A 19,667-nucleotide genomic window follows, 5' to 3' on the forward strand; every position below is an offset into this window, starting at 1 on the left:
TCACAACTCAGTACACACACACACACACACACACACACACACACTGGTGCCCAGCTAAAAAAATTTTTTTACATCAGAGTTCGTGAGACTCTTAATCCCATTTAACCACCAAAAAGCCAGAAGTGGAGCTGTAACTCAAGTGGTAGAGCACCAGCTTTGAGCAAAAAAACTAGGGGGCAGTACTTAGACCCTGAGTTTAAGCCCCAGTACTGGTACCAAAAACAAACAAAACAAATAAACAAAAAACAACCTCCGAGGAAGAAAAAGAATAGGAAGATGAGGAATCCAGAACATTCTGGCTTTAGTTTGCTCAACTGTTAACAAAGTTATAACAATGTCTCCAACCCCTACTATGTACCACTTACCTCCAGAGTTGAGTGATACATCCATTAGTATTATATAAAATAGTCCATAGTCAATTCTCAAATGAAATGCTAATTACTTTCTTTTCTGTATGCATGTGAAAACCTCTTTGCTCCCGTTATTATTATTTTCTCTAGTTTTTGTGATTCTGATTTGTGGCTCCAAACAGACAACCTGTCTTCACAGGGTTCGGTCACTTCTCATTGATTATAGCAGGCTGGTCCACTATTGGAGATGTTCAACCTCCAATGTGCATGTTACTCTGGTCCTTGGGCCACTGCCACAGGATTATCTAAGAGCTGATTATGTAGAACCCCAAGGCCTGTTGGGGGAAGGGACTTGCTAAAGATCTTCGTTTTTTTAGTAAGTTGACTAAGTAACAATCATGCATATTAAAGCTTGAGACCATAGGTTAATGTTTTTACCATCTCTTCTGGGAAGCCTGCCCAGATTTCTAAGAAAGTACTCTGATAACCCAGAGTACTGTTTACCTTATCTGAGGTTCCAAGTGTTTGTCAGATTCACTCTGGGTTCTGCTTGGTGTACTGTCTCCCATTAGATTGGAGAAATTGGGACAGATGTCTGGCTCTGATCACCCTTGGTTCCACCTGAGTGTGGATTTATTTGCCTGGCATGCTGTGGAAGTGAAACTAAAGTTTTTTTTAGTGGCTCACACCTGTAATCCTAGCTACTCAAGAGGCTGGGATCTGAGTTCAAAGCCCGCTCAGGCAAACAAATTTGACTTTTTTTTAATGTGTGTGTGTGTGTGTGTGTGTGTGAGAGAGAGAGAGAGAGAGAGAGAGTACTGAGTATTGAACTCAGGGCCTTGCACTTGGCTTTTTCACTCAAGACTGGTGCTCTACCACTTGAGCCATACCTCCACTCTTGGCTTTCATCTGGCTAATTGGAGAGACTCACCCGGCTGTATTTGAACCATAATCCTCCAATCTCAGCCTCCTGAGTAGCTAGGATTATAGGCGTAAGCCAACAACACCTGGCTCTGAGACTCTTATCCCCAATAAACCACCAAAAAGCTGGAAGTGGAGGAGTGGCTCAAGGGGTAGAAATTTAAGCAGAAAAAACTAAGCAAGAACTCAAACTCTAGTACCAAAAAATAAAAGAAAGGAAGAAGAAAGAAAGAAAAAGACTCCTGTTCCCTTTACTTGTCCAGAAACTTGAGAGCATTTCTCTTCTCTGTCTTCCTACCATACTATTTCTAACTCTTTTAGAAATTGTATTACTACTGTGTCACATCAGCCTTTGCCTTTCCAATTCCATCTTACCCAGGATGCACTAGGTGTGGGCTGGTGCCCACCCCAACCTACAGTGACCATGGATCCTGGAGCCGGGTCTGAGTCATCTCTGACTGTCAATGAGCAGGTATGTTCTGGGACCAAAAGAGGTAGGGGTGGTGAGGGTTAATGGTGCAAGGGCTGTGGGCAAGGAAGACCCCATTGTTGTTTTCTTACCAAAGTTCATAGTCATTTCGCCTATGTAGAGGGAGTTACCAGCTAGGGTTTCTCAGGGGCTGAGATTGGGACTTAAACTGACTTTAAGATTAAAGTTAAAAGCTGGGTTTATGCCTGTAATCCTAGCTAGTCAGAGACTGAAACTGGAAGATTGCAGCTCATAGTCAGCAAGGTCAGAAAAATCAGAGAGATTCTCTCTCTAATTAACCAGAAAAAAGCTGAGCTGGTGGTATGGCTCAAATGGGTGAGCACCAGCTGCAACCTGGCTGAGTGAAAATGTGAGGCTCTGGTCTGAGTTCAAGCCCTGGAACCAACACACACACACACACACACACACACACACACACACACACACACACACACACACATACACATGAGGGGGGGGAAGAAGGAAGAAGGAAAGAAGGAAGGAAAGAAAGAGACGAGTGAGCAAGCTATCAAGCAAGCCAGGCTCTGGTGGCTCAAGCCTGTAATCCTAGCTACTCAGGAGGCTGAGATCTGTGGATCATGGTTTGATGCCAGCCTGGGCAGAAAGTCCGGGACACTCTTTTTTTGGGGGGGGGTCCGGTTGTGGGGCCTGAACTCTGGGCCTGGGCGCTGTCCCTCAGCTCTTCGGCTCAAGGCTAGTGCTCTACCACTTGAGCCACAGCGCCACTTCTGGCTTTTTTCTTTTTGCTTATGTGGTGCTGAGGAATTGAACCCAGGGCCTCAGGCATGCAAGGCAAGCGCTCTACCAATGAGCCACCTTCCCAGCCCGTCCGGGACACTCTTATCTCCAATTAACTGTCAGAAAACCAGAAATGGTGCTGTGGCTCAAAGTGTTAGAGCGATGGCCTTGAGTAAAAAAGCTCAAGGAAAAGGTCCAGGTTCTGAGTTCAAGCCCCACAACCAACAAAAGAAAAGAAATGAAAAGAAGGAAAGAAAGAAAAATTTGGGCCTCAGGTAATTTACTCTTCATTTTTCTTCTATACACACACATAGCAATTTTTCTCAATAAGTTTACTCTTCATGTTATTTTTATTTTCTTTCTTATTTTTATTCTTTTTTCCCTTTCTTATTTTTTTTTTTTGGGTCCGGTCGTGGGGCCTGAACTCTGGGCCTGGGCGCTGTCCCTCAGCTCTTCAGCTCAAGGCTAGCACTCTACCACTTGAGCCACAGCGCCACTTCCGGCTTTTTTCTTTTTGCTTATGTGGTGCTGAGGAATCGAACCCAGGGCCTCATGCATGCAAGGCAAGCACTCTATCACTGAGCCACCTTCCCAGCCCCTTCCCTTTCTTATTTTTAAGTGCAGAAAAAAAGTTTAACATTCCTTAAACCATAATTGGAGGTTTGGGCATGGTTCAATTGGTAGAGTACCTCCTAGCAAGTACCAGGCCCTGAGTTCAAATCCCACCACTGCCAGAAAAAGAAAAAGTAAAACCACACAAACACACACAAAACCAAAAATGTAATCAGAGTGAAGTCCTTCAAAGTTATGTTTGAATGGACCAAAGGGAACTGCTTTGAGAGATTTATTTCAGGCCTACTTTCCTGGTAGGTCATATTGTCCCCTTTTCCAATTTTCCAGCTTCAGGAATGTGTTATGGAAGTGGTTGCAGACACCGGATAAGGGTAGGGAGAGCTGACACCAACACAAAGCTCTTTATTTGTGTATGTGTGTGTGTGTGTGTGTGTGTGTGTTACGCACGCACATGTATGTATGCTGGTACAAGGGCTTGAACTCTATTACTTAAACCACATTTCCAGCCTGGCTGTTTGTTGTTGCTGTTGTTTCTGGTTAATAGGAAGTATAAGTCTTTTGGACTTGACTGTCCAGGCTGGCTTCGAACCTTGATGCTCAGATCTTGGTGTCCTGCATTGCTAGGATTACAGGCGTCAGCCACTGGCTCCAATCCTTACAAACTTTTTAGTGTACAGAGTTCATCCAGGATTCTTGAAGGATCCTAACAGCAGCATTTCATTGTATGGGGAGGAGTAAAGAGCCTGGCATTTGAGCAGAAACCCCAGTGAAAGAAAGGTCCAGGACTGTCCACACCACAGGCTCTTGGAGGGGCCCTTGTGGTCTGAGCATGTTCCCTGGGACCTCAAGTCTGGCTCAGAGGGTCAGTGCAGGGGTGAGGCAGGAGAGACTGCATCTTCAGGATTCCTGCTCCATTCAGGAATATAGTTTGCGGAAAATTCTAGCCCCTTATTTCAGAGTTTTGAAAATAATAATATCAGGAGCTTTAAAAAGTTTCTCATCATTATGGAGCCCTAATTTTTTCCATCCACTTGTCTTTGGGAAATTTCTAGAGGGTTTCAAAGAAAAGTAAAGATGGATTTGTGTCATGGCCCAACCTAAAATGTGGACACACAGTTTGTGGTAGGAGCCTGCATAGCCACCATTCCAGTATCCTAGCAGCCAAGAGGATGTCTGTGTATAAGGCCATTTCCCATTGCCTGCACTACGTCCCACAGAGCAAAGAAGAATATCTCCCAAATGGTTTGGCTCTGTGGGGCTTTTCTCTGTTTCTGTCAGGCCCTTCTTCCTATCTCCAAGAACTGCTTTGTTCTAGTAGCTTCTCCCCTGGCCGAGGCTCTGATGATTCCTGAGGACACAGTCCTCTCTGAGTAGGAGGTGAGCATCCTGAAGTTGCCCTCTCCTCTTTCCCCCAGCCATACCCAGAGCTCCTGCTGCTCCCCCTCCCCCAGCAATGTCTCCCATCCTTCTCTGCTTGCAGGTCATCGTGATGTCAGGCCATGAGACCATCCGAGTGCTGGAAGTTGGAGTGGATGCCCAGCTCCCGGCTGAGGAAGAGGGGAAAGGACTGGAGGGTGTGGCTACCGAGGGCTCCCAGAACCAAGACCCTTCTGAAGCCAGAGAAAACGCTGGTGAAGCTGGGCCAAACAACCCAGACCCCCCTACAGATACAGCTGGTATGAGGCTATTACTCCAATGTGGCTTTGCTCCCCTTGGGTCCCTTCTGCAGTTTCCTGGTGAGCCAGTCTAAGTCCTGGGGACCCATGTGGCATTACAGCCTTGTCTTCCTGCTCACTGGATAGCCTGTGGCCACAGTCTGAACATCTAGCCAGCCTCCAGGGCTATTTCATCCTCCTTGTTCCTGAAATTGAGTTCTCCTTGAATCACTCTCAGAGCAAAGCTGGGATCCACTGACTGGTGAGGACTATCCTAAGAAATTTGAATCTAGCCCACTGCAGGTGGCTCACACCTGTAATCCTAGCTACTCAAGAGGCTGAGAGCTGAGAATTGCAGTTCAAAGCCAGCTTAGGCAGGAAAGTCTGTGAGACTTTTATCTCCAATTAACCACCAGAAAATTGAAAGTAGCGCTGTGGCTCAAAGTGGTAGAACACTAGCCTTGAAGAGACCAGGAACAGTGTCCAGGCCCCCAGTTCAAGGCCCACAACCGACAAGAATAAATAGATAGATAGATAGATAAATAAAAATTTGAATCCACCTCAGTGTGCTCCTAGATACAAACCAGAGTGTTGGTCCAATGCAGAGAGGCCTGAACTTTCAGCATGGAGGCTTTTCTTTTCTTTCTTTCTTTCTTTTTGTTTTGTTTTGTCAAGTTTCAGGGCTTGAACGAGGCCTGGGTGCTGTCCCTGAGCTTTCTTGCTCAGGGCTAGTGCTCTACCATTTTGAACTATATAGCACCATGTCTGATTTTCTGGTGGTTCATTGGAGGTAAGAGTCTCACAGACTTTCCTGCCCAGGCTGGCTTTGAACCACAATCTTCAGATCTCAGCCTCTTGAGTAGCTGGGATTACAGATATGAGTCACCAGTGCTAAGCCCAGACAAACCTTTCAAACTCAATCATTTTTATGTTAGAGCTGGAAGGTTCTAGGAGCTGAGGATGGAAGGGCATCTTACCTTCCTCAGACTGTACATACAGATTAACTAGAACCTTGAAAATGCCTTTCCCTCCTCTCAGTAGACTTACGGTGCTGTGCTTTTCCAAAGATGACCTTAGGGTATGAGCTAGATGCTCCTACAGTACAGATGTGAGACAACCATGGCTATTCTAGAGGCTAAGCTATGGGCCTAGACACTGCTCCAGCCATAGACCACCCTTTTCTCATCATTGAATAAAACACCATATCAAGAGGTTGACGTCTTGTTCTGCAGAAAGTCTCTCTCTCTCTCTCTCTCTCTCTCTCTCCCTCCTGTGATGACTTCCTTCCACATCAACAGTTGATTTCTCCTCAAAAGGAATTTCAGTGCACTACACCACAAAGAAAAAAGGACCAATCAAAGATATTCAAAGCCGTAATGTTTACAAATAAATACATAAGCTGGCTGCCAGTGGCTCACATCTATATCCCTATCAGGCTGAGATCTGAGGGTCGTGATTTGAAGCCATCCCAGGCAGGAAAGTCCTTAAGATTCTTACCTCCAATTAACCACCAAAAAGCTAGAGTGAAGCTGTGGCACAAGTAATAGAAACCTAGCTTTTAGCAAAAAAGATCAGGGACAGGCTCTAAGTCCAAGAGCCAGGACTGGCAGAGAGAGACAGAGAGAAGAAGGAGAAAGAGAGAGAGAGGAGTGTACTGGTGTTTGAACTCAGGGCCTGGGTGCTGTCCTTTAACTTTTTCACTCAAGGCTGCCATTCTACCACTTAAGCCATACCTCTACTTTTTGGTGGCTAATTGGAGATAAGAATCTCATGGACTTTCCTGTCTGGGCTGGTTTTGAAGCCCAGTCCTTATATCTCAGCCTCCTGAGTAGCTAGGATTAAAATCATGAGCTTCCAGTGCCTGGCTTAAAACTCTTCTTGACTTCAGACTTCAAGGAAGGCAGAGAAAAGCTGGCTGGCATAAAGAGCTCCTATGACCCTGCAGTTTGGTAAAGTCATATCCAATTTCAGGAACTTTGCCCTGTAAGAATTCCCATGTCCCTGCTGTGTGTGTGTGTGTGTGTGTGTGTGTGTGTGTGTGTGTGTGTGTGTGTTGGTCAGGGGCTTGAACTCAGGGCCTGGGCACTGTCCCTGAGCTTTTATGCTTAAGGTTAGCATTCTACCACTTAAGTCATAGCTCCACTTCCAGCTTTTTCAATCAAGGCTAGTGTTCTATCATTCTGAGCCACAGCTCCACTTCTAGTTTTCTGGTGGTTAATTGGAGATAAGAGTCTCACAGACGGGCTGGGAAGGTGGCTCAGTGGTAAAGTGCTTGCTTTGCATGCATGAGGCCCTGGGTTCGATTTCCCAGCACCACATAAGCAAAAAGAAAAAAAGCCGGAAGTGGCGCTGTGGCTCAACTGGTAGAGCGCTAGCCTTGAGCTAAAATGCTGAGGGACAGTGCCCAGGCTCAGAGTTCAGGCCCCACGACCGGACCCAAAAAAAAAGAGTCTCACAGACTTTCCTGTCCAGGCTGGCTTAGAACCAAGATTCTCAGATCTCTGCCTCCTAAGTAGCTAGGATTATAGGCATAGGTCAGAGCATCCATCTAAACCAGCACTTTTTGTATCCAAAAGTAGCTTGAATATGAGATGAAGAATTCAGTTGCTGGCTGACTTCCCCTTTGCTGTTTTCATCAATTCTAGCACTTTACCTCCCTGCCCTGCTGATTATGTAACAGGTTGTGACAATGTAACAATGTCTTTTAGAGCCAGAAAATGAGGGGTTGGTACCCAGCTATGCACAGACGTGTATTTCATGCAGATGAGAAGAGAAGGTGGCCTATCTTTCCTGTCTGACCCAGGGCTCTCCAGCTGAAGTCTCACACTGAGCAGCACTGGGAAAGCTGCTTCATGGGTCAGAGAAAGCCAGCAACTAGTATTCTGTTATACAAGAAATAAACATGGGCTAGAAGTTACCACTTCTGGCTGCAGGCAAGATATTCTACTCTACTCACCCCTCCCCTCACTTCTTGTTCTTTCTCTCAATTCCACATGAAGTGAAATCACTCCCAGGAATCCCTCCGAGTCCTGCCCCTGCCATTGCCACCTTCAGCCAAGCCCAAACCCAGCCTCAGGCATCACAGACCCTGACGCCACTGGCTCTACAAGCTGCCCCCCAGGTAAGGGCCACCCTAGGGAGTTGGACAGAGGGCAGTGGGCAGGAGTATGGCATGAAGGAACGATGGGATCTGAGAAACTGTGAGGCAGTATAAGGCAGAGGCTACCTACTAGACTCCCCTGCCTTAGATAAAGCCCACTGGAAAAGAAGATGTGCATTTGTTGGGCAATCTCCTTGTAGAAATAACATGATCTCTTTCATGCTTGGAAGAGCTAAGGGGTTGTTCAGAGTCCTCAGGCAGAGCTAGGGAACATCTCTAGCACAGCAAGAGGCTGTGTGTGGGATCCTGCAGTCCTGGTGACCTTTGCTCTATGCACGATTCTCCAAGGCATCCAAGCAAAGATAGTATTCTTCACCAGAACTTCTTGGAAGCCTCTGCAGACCCTGGACTGCTTAGTTGCACCTCTGCTCTTGTTCATTGTTCACAAATCACTGGTTCTATAGGCAAGGATAAGCTGGCAAGCACCCCTCAGGATGAGGCCTCCATCTAGACCTTGGACCTTTTCCTCACCCTCCTGTGGCCTTTTCCCTCACTGCCCTCAGAATAATTGTTTATGCTCAACTGGGTCTGAGAGACCAGTGTTTGCTCTGTGGATGTTGATTTTTTCTTTTTATTTTTTTTTCTTTTCTTTTCTTTTTTGAAATCTTGTTTGCTTTTGCAGGTCTTGACTCAGGAAAACTTAGCCACAGTTCTGACAGGAGTTATGGTTCCAGCAGGGGCAGTTACTCAACCTCTTCTTATCCCCATCAGTATTGCAGGTCAAGTGGCTGGGCAGCAGGGGCTGGCCGTGTGGACAATTCCTACAGCAACTGTGGCTGCCCTCCCAGGACTGACCGCTGCTTCTCCTCCGGGGGGAATTTTCAAGCCACCTTTAGCCAGTCTCCAAGGTAACGGCAATTCTCCCCAGGACTGCACCAGATGCCCTGCCACCCCACACTTCCACCCTTGCACATGTACTTCCCGTGCTGGACTCAGAACCTGAGGCCCACCCAGGCCAAGAGCCCTGCAGTCTGGATCCAGTGTTCCAGGCATCTAACCACAGAGCCACAGCACCAACTTTGGGACTCTAGGCCAGGACACCAAGCCAGCCAGCAGGCCTTTCTTTCTTCAGCCAACTGCCTGAGACTGCTCTCTTCCCCATGCCAGAATTCACCCATGACCAGCCTCCTGAGAAGGATTGCAAGAAGATTCAACATCTAGTTCTTGAACCTACAAATCTACTGGCCCAAGGGAGGGGGGTGGGAATGAAAGATGTTGACATGCATCAGGCCTTCAAGCATCCAAGGAATTACAACTGCCTGTTCCCATGCCCACTGCCCCAGCCCCCTGTCATTCTTGTGCCAGATGGGATTGGAGCCACTCTGGGCCATGGCTAGGCACTTGAGCACCTCTGTCTCTGCCTTGCTCCATAGCAACTGCTGTGCTGAACACCGCCCTTCCGGCACCTGTACAAGCTGCCCCACCAATCCAGGCTGCTTCACCAGCCCAGCCCCGGCCACCAGCCCAGCCCCAGACGTTGTTCCAGACCCAGCCGCTGCTACAGACCACGCCTGCCATCATACCACAGCCCACTGCTGCCACCGCTGCTGCCCCTCCCCCCAAGCCAGTGGACACCACCCCACAGATCACCGTCCAGCCTGCAGGCTTTGCATTTAGCCCAGGAATCGTAAGCTGCTGCCCTCACCCAGGGCTAACCAGGGATGGACCAAATCTAGGGCTACGGGTGGAAGTGACCCTTCCCACAGAGGAGGACCAGCCCCTTGAATCCAGCCCTTTCCAACACCAGCAGAGATGGGCTCCCTCTGAGGTCTTCTTGCAGCTGTCAGCCTGTCCAACCCAAACAAAAGCAAGCAACCCTCTACCAAGAGGCCTGGGCAAATTCTCCAGAACCTGAACCACTGGATGAGCCTTGGAGGGTGGGATGTCTAGGGATTACAACCTTGTGAGCTGTTGCTAAGGTGCAGCTGGTGGCTCACGGCTCTGTGCTAGTGTCTTTGTAATGTGGCTCCTGGCTTAGCGGTGGGGTTGCCAGATGTGACTAAGAGCACACCAGCCTCTCCAGTTTGGCCCTTCTACCCCCCCCCCCGGCCTGGCTGGAAAGATTAAACAGAGTTACTGTTCTATGACTGTGGCCCTACCCTTCCCTGTTACCCCCGGTGGCCCCTTCCTAGTTCTAGGTATTTATCTAGTGGACACAGACCTGCAACCCTCTTTTATGTGCACCACCACCCACAATGTCCTTGCACTCTTCCCTCTGTCCGGGTCTCTTTTCACCCTTTTGGCCTCTGAGCAAGGCTCTTTCTCCACCCACAGATCAGTGCTGCTTCCCTTGGGGGACAGACCCAGATCCTGGGCTCCCTCACTACAACTCCGGTCATTACCAACACCATTCCCGGCATGCCAGGGATCAGCAGTCAGATCCTCACCAATGCTCAGGGACAGGCAAGTGGTGAAAGCCAGGGCTGAGGGTGGGTGCTGTGGAATAGCTAGCCAGGTCTTGGGCTAAGTAAGCATCCTAGAAACTCAAACTGGGAGTCAAGCTGAAGACCCTAGCTGTTGGGGCTCAGCTAATGTTGGGGCCAGCCACCGCGGTCCCCTAGAGGCACTCATTCTACTTGTAGGATTTTATCTATGGACAGGCTTTGTGCTGGGTGCTTTCTCATATTTTATCTCACTGTTTTGAGTACAGATCTATTTGGTAGAGATTTTTATTTTACTGGCGAGAACAAGATTCAGAAATACTAAGTTAAGCTGGGCACTAGTGGCTACTAACTACTCAGGACGGTGAAATCTGAACATTGTAGTGCAAAGCCAGGGTGATCAGGAAAGTGCAGGAGACTCTAATCTCTAATTAATCACCAAAAAGCTGAAGGTGGAACTGTGGCTCAAGTGGTAGAGTGCCAGCCTTGAGCAAAAAAACAAACTAAAGGACAATGCATAGGCCCTGAATTCAAGTTCCAGTACAGGAAAGAAAGGGGGGAAGGAAGGGAGGGAAGGAGGGAAAGACAAAGAAAAAGGAAGGAAGATTAAGAGTACTGACTTAACATTCAGGTCTCTGACTCACAAAAAGTCCCACTCCAGCTGTACCTCAGCTCTGAGGATGAAATAAAGAAAGGAGCCTCCAGGCTGGATTGTTGATGAGAAAAACAGCCAGATGGTTTAAGTGTTTTGTCTAAGTTAGTTTTTGCCAGTATGGGGATTTGGGCTGAAGGTAGGTTGGATACAGCCCTCATACATGGGGCCCCTCCCTTATTTCCTCTTAGGTTATTGGAACACTTCCATGGGTGGTGAATTCAGCTAGTGTGGCAGCTTCAGCACCAGCTCAAAGCCTGCAGGTCCAGGCTGTGACCCCTCAACTGTTGTTAAATGCCCAGGGCCAGGTGATTGCGACTCTGGCTAGCAGCCCCCTGCCTCCACCTGTGACTGTCCGGAAGCCAAGCACGCCAGAGTCCCCAGCGAAGAGTGAGGTACTAGGGATGGAGGCATTGGGGGCTTGGGGGAGGGAGGGAATGGGTTATTTCCCTTCAGACTGCTGAGCAGAGCAGCTTCTAAAGTTCCTGGGGGAGCAAGACACTTGCAAAAGTGAGGAAGGCTCCTAAGTAGAAGCCAATGGGAATCTATGTATGCTGCAGGTAGTCAAAGTGGACTGGTCTGATTGAGCTACAGAATGAACAAACTGGCAGAAAAGCCCCAGGAGTTTATTCTGTACCCCTTCTGCTTCCTTTCCCCCACTACCTTATATTGAGGCTTTGATTATTTTTTCCTCATTCCAGAAGCATTGTTTGAGGGCTTACTATATTCCAAGTACTAAAGATACAAAGATGATGGGGCTGGGAATGTGGCTTAATAGTAGAGTGTTTGTCTAGCATGCATGAAGCCCCGGGTTCAATTCCTCAGTAGCACATAAACGGAAAAAGCCAGAAGTGGCTCTGAGGTTCAAGAGTGCTAGCCTTGAGCAAAAGAAGCTCAGGAACAGTGCCCAGGCCCTGAATTCAAGCCCTGGGATTGGCAAAAAAAAAAGACTAAAATGTCCCTGTTAGCCTTAGGTAGCTCAGCATAGGGGTGTGGCTAAGGTCCTTTGGATCCCCAGAAAAGCGAGCTCTGACAGATAAGGATCAGGTGAGAATGAAACAGGAGCATGAAACTAGATGGGTGCTTCTCAATCTTGTGCATCAGAATCACCTGGAGGGCTTGTCAGACTATTTTCTTATTCCATAGGTCTGAATGGGGCCAAGAATGTGCTAAGTTCCCAGAGTCATTGGGACCAGTGGTCCTCAAAAGTTGTATGCTGCTTCTAAGCTTTGGAAATAACCACTTAGCCTTATCTGAAAATAGATATTGTAAAAGTATCTAGTTAAAAGAGGCTTTGTAACCAAGCAGTTGATGGCCCATGTCTGTAATCTTAGCTACTCAGGAGGCTGAGATCTGTGGATTATAGTTCAAAGCCAGCCAATACAGGAAAGTCTGTGGGACTCATCTTCAATTAAATACCAAAAAGCCACAAGTGGAGCTATGGTTCAAGAGGTAGAGCACTAGCCTTGAGCAGAAAGAAAGAAAGAAAAAGAAAAAAGCTTAGGGACAGAACCCTGGCTCTAGGTTAAAGTCGCTGGGCTGGTATGTAGCTTAGTGGAAAAGTACATGCCCAGCATGAATGAAGCTCTGGGTTTAATCCCCAACACTACTACCAAAAAAGGAAAGAAAGAAAAGTCCCTTCTAGTTCTACCTCCAAAGATGACTTCTGTTGACAGCTTATTTTATATTTCTCAATTTTATTTCATGAAAATTAATATGTATTTTAAAATTTTAATATTTTAATTAGTATTTTAATATTTTAAAAGGCAAATTCCATAAAACCTTTCTGTTTTCACATCTTTCTTTTTTCACTTAGCACTATGACTCAAAGTAGTTTTTTTTGTGTTTTTTTTTTTTGGTCCGTGTTAGAGATCAAACTTAAGATCTTCTGCATGATGCAGATACTCTCTCTGGGCCATCTCAAGCCTACTTTTTTTTTTTTGTTGCTGGTCCTGGGGCTTGAACTCAGGACCTGGGTGCTGCCTATGAGCTTTTGTGCTCAAGGCTAGTGCTCTACCACTTGAGCCACAGCTCTACTTCTGGCTTTTTGTGGTTAACTGGAGATAAGACTGCAATGAACTTTTCTTCCTGGGCTGGCTTTGAACCACAGTCCTCAGCTCTCAGCCTCCTAAGTCGCTAAGATACCAGCGCCCAGCTTTCAGCCTTACCTTTTTTTCTGTGATTTAAAATTTTTTTATTTTATTGTAAAGATGCTATATAGAGGGGTTACAGTTACATGAGTAAGGCAATGGGTACATTTCTTGTCGAGCATTGTTACCCTCTCTCATTGTGGGAAGGTTTTTTTTTTTATCAGTTTCCTACTCCTAGATTTTTAGAGCCTAGAATAAGGTTGAAGTTTCTCTTTTGAAAGAAGGGATGTGAGAGAGTTAGCCCGAGGGGGTTATTTATTGAGGTTTTGACCATGTACACCCAACTTTTCTGAGTTTCTTAGTGGCTTGTCTCAGGTGTTACATTTAGGTGATTATTTAGAAGGTCATTATCATGGTGTGTGTTCATAGGCATCTGCTAATTTTGCTTTTTGTTAGGTCACAGGAATGCGCTAGGTGAGTGAGACTCTCATACCCATTTCTGTCCTGCCTGTGCTCTACTCAGGAGTTTCTACTTCCTGAGTTGGCAGAGACCAACAGAGGCTTTTCTCTTTTCTCATAGGTGCAGCCCATCCAGCCCTCACCAGCTGTACCCCAGCCTGCTGTGGTCATTGCTAGTCCCGCCCCAGCAGCCAAGCCATCTGCCTCTGCTCCTATCCCCATCACCTGCTCAGAGACTCCTACAGTCAGCCAGTTGGTGTCCAGTAAGTGGCTCTGGGGAGAGGAATGTGGAATTGCCCCGGGGGTGGGGGGGGGGATGGAACCCAACCTCCTCAGATACTGCTGTCCTTAATAAACTACCTAGAACTGGGTGCCAGGCCTGCACCCTAATTGTTCCAGAAACGGAGGCAGGAGATCTCTTGAGACTAGAAGTTCAAGGCAAACCTAGGCAACATAGTGAGCCCCAAGACCTTGTCAGAAAGAAAGAGGAAAGAAAGAAAAAGAAAAGGAAGGAAGGAAGGAAGGAAGGGAAAGAGAAAGAGAAAAGGAAGGAAGGAAGGAAGGAAGGAAGGAAGGAAGGAAGGAAGGAAGGGAGGGAGAGAGGGAGGGAGGGAGGGAGGGAGGGAAAGAAAGAAAGAAGGAGAGAAGGAGGGAACGGAAAGGAGAGGGGAGGTTCCTGAAGTTCCAAAGGAAAGGGAAGAGGCCTAAAGTGAGGGCTTGACTTGGTTATTCCCATTCCTATTGGGCAGGATTCTGGGCATATTAGTGAAGGCTGCTCCTGACTGGTTGTTTTTCAGAGAGGCCAAACCATTGGCTATCTCTACTGCATTCTCTTACCCAGTATTTGAGGAATGTGGATGGCCAACAGCTATGCTTGGGGCAGAACTAGGGAGCATGAGGGAGGCCAGCAGTTAGAGCTGGAACTTAAATAGATCTTATACCCCTCCGCCCCCCATACAGTGGTCCAGGGCCCTTGTCCACAAGTCTTACTTGTCCTGGTGGCAGGAGTCTTAAAGGTATACAGCCTTTTGACAGATGTCCTCATCCCTCACCACTGAACCAGCCCAGGCAAATAGGCCACATAGGTTGAGTTGATTCCCATTGATACAGTCAACCTTGGTCCCTTCCTCTGGCCTAGAGCCGCATACTCCAAGTCTAGATGAGGACGGGATCAACTTGGAAGAGATCCGGGAGTTTGCTAAGAACTTTAAGATCCGGCGGCTCTCCCTGGGCCTTACACAGACTCAAGTGGGCCAGGCTCTGACTGCAACAGAAGGACCAGCCTACAGCCAGTCTGCCATCTGTCGGTGAGTAAGATTGCCCTGGAGAAGGTCATGAGGCCTGCTCAGGGCCTGTTGCCCCTGGGCACTCATGGGGACCAGGGCATCCAGCCTCTTTCCACATTTCTCCTTCTTACCATCCTGTCTCCTTCCAGATAAGGAAGTCTAGTCTAAGGATGGATATGGACACAACTGCAGCAGCCAAAGACTGACTCAGACATTCTAGGGCCCAAATCTATTCAGAAATTGTAGCACAAAAGCTAGTTCATAATAAGCCCAATTCTGGTGCCCCCATGCCTATCATCCTAGCTCAAAAAGAACCTGAGATCTGAGGACCCTGGTTCAAAGCTAGCCTGGGCTGAAAAGTCAGTGAGACTCCTATCTCAAAATAATCAGCAGAAAGCCAGAAGTGGAGCTGTGGCTTAAGTGGTAGAGCAAAAAAAAAAAAAAAGCCAAGTGAGAGTTTAAGGCCCTGAGTTCAAGCCCCAGTTCTGGTACAAACACACACACACACACACACAAAGTAAAAGAAAGCTATTTTCGAACATGAAACACAAAAAATGGGAGTTTTCTCTTGGCCCTCAACTACATACAATACTCTTGTCACACCCTACCTCTCCCTCATATAAGGTATAACTAGAAAGCGATAGGGCTAAGTTTTTCTGTGTGCAGTTTGCAAACGTGTTTTGATGCTAGAACCAGCAGAGAGATAATTAGAATTTCAAACAGAAATAAGTACATGGCTCACTAATGGCTGAATGTTTACATCTGCTGCGGCTGACTATTCCATGATGTGCTCAGCAAGAAGGAACCGCCTGACTTGTGAGTTATGAAGTCATGTGTGACACTGCTGACACTGGCGACCCCTACAGGCTACTCAGAATGACGCCTCACAAGCTTTCATTTGGATGTGAACATTCTGGACCTGTTGTTGTTTAGGGCACTATTGTCATTGCCTTGCCCATCTGAGGCCCAGGGCGTGGTCTGCCTGCTAGCACTTGGGAAACTGAGGAGTCTGGGCTTGCTTGAACCAGAAAGATAGTAGTGCTGTAGGGGCAGTAAGGGTACCCTGGATAGAGTCTCTCCAGTTTGTGAGGGTAGTACTTCCATCCAGATATGGGGTATGCCAAACAGACTGAGACACTCTCTCTGTCCCTTGCTGGACATGTGTTGCTTGCAGGTTTGAGAAGCTGGACATCACACCCAAGAGTGCTCAGAAGCTGAAACCAGTGCTGGAGAAGTGGCTGAACGAGGCTGAACTTCGGAACCAGGAAGGCCAGCAGAATCTGATGGAATTTGTGGGAGGTGAGCCCTCCAAGAAACGCAAACGCCGCACCTCCTTCACTCCACAGGCCATCGAGGCTCTCAATGCCTATTTTGAGAAGAACCCACTGCCCACTGGCCAGGAGATCACAGAGATTGCTAAGGAGCTCAACTATGACCGAGAGGTAGTGCGGGTCTGGTTCTGTAACCGGCGCCAGACACTCAAGAACACCAGCAAGCTGAACGTCTTTCAGATTCCCTAGGGCTCAGCCCCCAGCCCTGTGTTTCAGCACTTTGTACTCTTCCCTCAGCACCCAGCTGTTGTCACTGCCCTGACAGTCCTACGTGCAGCTGTGCTGGCCCTAGGTCATGAGCCTCACCATGTGCATGTGTGTCAGTGCCTCCCTCTTCTCCCCCAACATCTCTCACACCCTGGGAGGCAGAGAGACAGGACCACATGAGAGCCCCAGGCTCTGGGCTCTAGGCACTCTGAAGGAGGGTATTTGTGGTGTCTCTTGGAGAAGCACTTTGTAGACATGGTTTCTGAAGGGCAAATTTTATGTCCCACCTTTGGGGCAGGGCTATAGCACCTCCTGGGGTCCACTGGCATTAGCTCTTGTTTTTGATGACATTCTCTTTCTACGCACCTCCCCTTTCTCCTTTGCTGCTCCTTTGTGCTACTGTGGCAGCTAAAACAACTCATCCAGCCTCACACTGCCCTCTCCTACTTTGCATACAGTTATACTAAACCCCTCGAAGAACCCAAGAGATGCATTTATCAAAGTGTAGAAGGTCAGAAGGTTTCCAAAGCGTGGGACAGAACATGAGTCCTTCTTGTGGTTCATTTGGTGGAGGAGATGACATTACAATAGAATCTTTTTCTTGTGTAACCCATGTTGGAAGGAAGCAAGCAGTGAACTTTACCTGCTGCCTGGGTCTGCTGCTGTCCTGAAATTTCCTAATGATAAGCCCATCCTTCCAGATTTTAATCTAATCTCTGCCCATGGCCATCTGCCCACACAAAAAAAGAGTTTGAGTTGGAAAATATTACCCTAGTTAAGCAAGAAAGCAATCCTGGAGGGAAAAAAAAATGAGGAAAAGAATGCTTTCTCTCTACCATTATTCTCATACCCAACTGGGAATGAGTACTGGGAACTTTAAACAGACAACAAGGCACTAAGACCACGTGTGTAAGCAGTCTCCCCCCCCACTCACCATCCCCCCCCCCGCCTCAGAAAGCTCCAGAGTAGAAAGGGTTTTCCTCTAGAGGGAGAAGCCATGGCAGAGAGTTGGGCATCATATCCAAACTGAGTTTCAAGCCTCACTGTGGCTAGGCAGCTTTTTAGGATTGGGCTGGGGAGGCATCTCAGTTGTAGATTGCTTACCTAGCAATCAATGCACAACAATCTGGGTTCCCTCCCACATGCTTAAAAAAATGTCCTATGTGACTCTAGATTCTCCAGATTTTGCTGTGTATGCTGTGCCACAAAGGAGCACAGTCCCAGAGCTTAGTTTCTAGCAGCTGCCCCTCATCCCCATGCTCCATTTGGACCACCCAAGCCTTCCAGAGTTTGGTAGAAATGAAAAGAGAGGTGGACAGCTTCCTCACTCAGCCTTCCAGGAGAGAATATATCTCCTGGAGGGAGACTTCACCCTCTAGGTCATGGTTATCAACCTGCCTATATGAGATGAAGGGCCCACTTGGGAGGGGTATTGTTGACAAGTTTTCATTAAGAATTATCAACAGTGCCAGAATTGGTCAAGGAGTCAGTGACTCATATTTCAGTGAATTAGGGACATGCACAAATGTTTGCAGTCAGTAGTGCTTTCTTTTTCTGGGAGACAAGTGGGTCACAGCTGGTGTCCTGGAAGTAGCATCTAATACAGGGTGTGCAAAAAGACACCATCTGTCCTGTGGCATGGTAGGAAAACAAAACCCCATGAACCACCAGTCTAAATTAGGCTGAGTCACAAGTTCTCAGCCCCTCCCTCATCGGAATCTGTCTTCCCAAGGCTGAACTAATCTTAAACCAGAGGAACAATCCCAAGGCCCAATGGAGGTGCCCAAAGAGTGTTCCCAAAGCAGAGCTCTCTCACCTGTGGTCTCTGGTCCTGACTTCCCCACAAAGGATAACTGCGAAGCATCTGGGGCCTGGGCCATTTGCCCAAGGCAGTTCATGTTTTTCATACTATCGGGAACCATCAGGGATAGATGTTTTGTTTTGAAAGTATCTTTCTGGACTTCAGAGTTCTGTGGCTTCTTTGCCAGGGTTAAAATGAGAATGGATAAGACAAGAGAAGGAACAGGAATGGTTTAACTGTATGATTTGCTTGTTTTAAGAGAGACCAAAACTTCTATGACTTGCTGAATCAGCTGGAGCCTTTGAACCCTGTCCGATCTAGGCAGGCAAAGTCCAGGGAAGAATTCTGTCACATGGACTGAGTAACACACTGAGTATGGAATGATAAACCTGTTTGTTTTGGTGTTCTTAGAAATCCAATCACATTCCCATGCCCAGATTTCCTTTCCTGCCTCCCAGGTTTTGATGTTCTGTTTCTCAGTACTGAGCAGCACCTGTTGAAGGCTGGAGGCAAGAGTGGGGAGAGGGGAGAACTGAGGACAAGTACTTGATGTAGTTGTGTGGAATAAACAGTATTTTTTCTTTTGTACTGCTCTGCTTGTTTCTTGGTCACTTGTCAAGGTAGAAACATAAGGAATCAGTATTAGAGACCTGGAAAATACAGGAAACTGCCTTTGCTGTGAACTTGCAGCCTGGAAAATCCCATTGCAAAATCATGAGGGTCAGTGTCCTGTCATCCTACTTCAGAAGCCCCTGCTCTGGCCCTCAGTTTCAGGCCTCCTTATGGGTTGCAGGCCCAAGGGGGTATGCCCCTTTTTACTTCTAGGCTACATTCTGGGCATCAAGGACCCCAGAATTCTCTGCTAAACTCATTTCCCGTACCTTCTTCTCTGGGTATAATATTGGCAGACTCTGCTAACGGTCTGCACACTTACAGGTCTCAAAGTTCTTTGGAACTGGGTGCTGGTGGCTTATGCGTATAAATCCTAGACACTCAGGAGGCTGAGATCCAAGGATCTCAGCTCAGAGCCAGCCTGGGCAGTAAAGTCTATGAGATTCTGATATCCAGTTAACCACTAGAAAACTGGAAGTGGTGCTATAGTTCCAAGTAGTAGAGAGCTTGCCTTGAGCAAAAGAGTTCAGGGAGAGTACCCAGGCCTTGAGTTCAAGCCCCACAATGGAAATAAGCAAGCAAATGTTATAACAAAGTACCTTAGACTGGGTAGTTTATAAACTGCTCACAGTTATGGAGAGTATGAAGTAAAAAAAAATCAAGAAATTGGTAATCTAGTGTCTGATGCAACATAGACATCTTTACATGATGAAAAAGCAAAAAAGCAAACATTCCCTCAACCTCTTTTTTTAAGGGCTCTATCACCACAACTTAATCTAGATATGTAGAAATCTACATGAATAGTTAGCTTGATTTGTACAGTTCTAATATTGTTTCTCCTTCCATCCTTTCTTCCCTCACTCCCTCCTCTTTCTCCCTCCTCTCTCTCCCTCTTTCTTTCTTTCTTTTTGTCAGTCATGGGGTCTGAACTCTGGGCCTGAGCACTGTCCCTCAGCTCTTC

The 19,667-nt window shown here is 47.2% G+C and overlaps 1 protein-coding gene across 1 annotated transcript; it reads left to right on the forward strand.

Moving 5' to 3' along the window:
* The first annotated feature begins 1,680 nt into the window (after positions 1-1,680).
* Pou6f1 (POU class 6 homeobox 1) lies at positions 1,681-17,187 on the forward strand. Its single transcript, XM_013018680.1, is given in 10 exon segments — positions 1,681-1,743; positions 4,553-4,730; positions 7,714-7,848; positions 8,607-8,735; positions 9,261-9,514; positions 10,162-10,290; positions 11,112-11,315; positions 13,591-13,732; positions 14,608-14,776; positions 15,930-17,187. Coding segments are annotated over 10 exon segments (1,734 nt in total). The 5' UTR covers positions 1,681-1,695; the 3' UTR covers positions 16,276-17,187.
* The last annotated feature ends 2,480 nt before the right edge of the window (positions 17,188-19,667 follow it).

Source organism: Dipodomys ordii, unplaced genomic scaffold (genome assembly GCF_000151885.1).
Source record: "Dipodomys ordii isolate 6190 unplaced genomic scaffold, Dord_2.0 Scaffold42, whole genome shotgun sequence".
In the NCBI taxonomy this organism is placed as follows: domain Eukaryota; kingdom Metazoa; phylum Chordata; class Mammalia; order Rodentia; family Heteromyidae; genus Dipodomys; species Dipodomys ordii.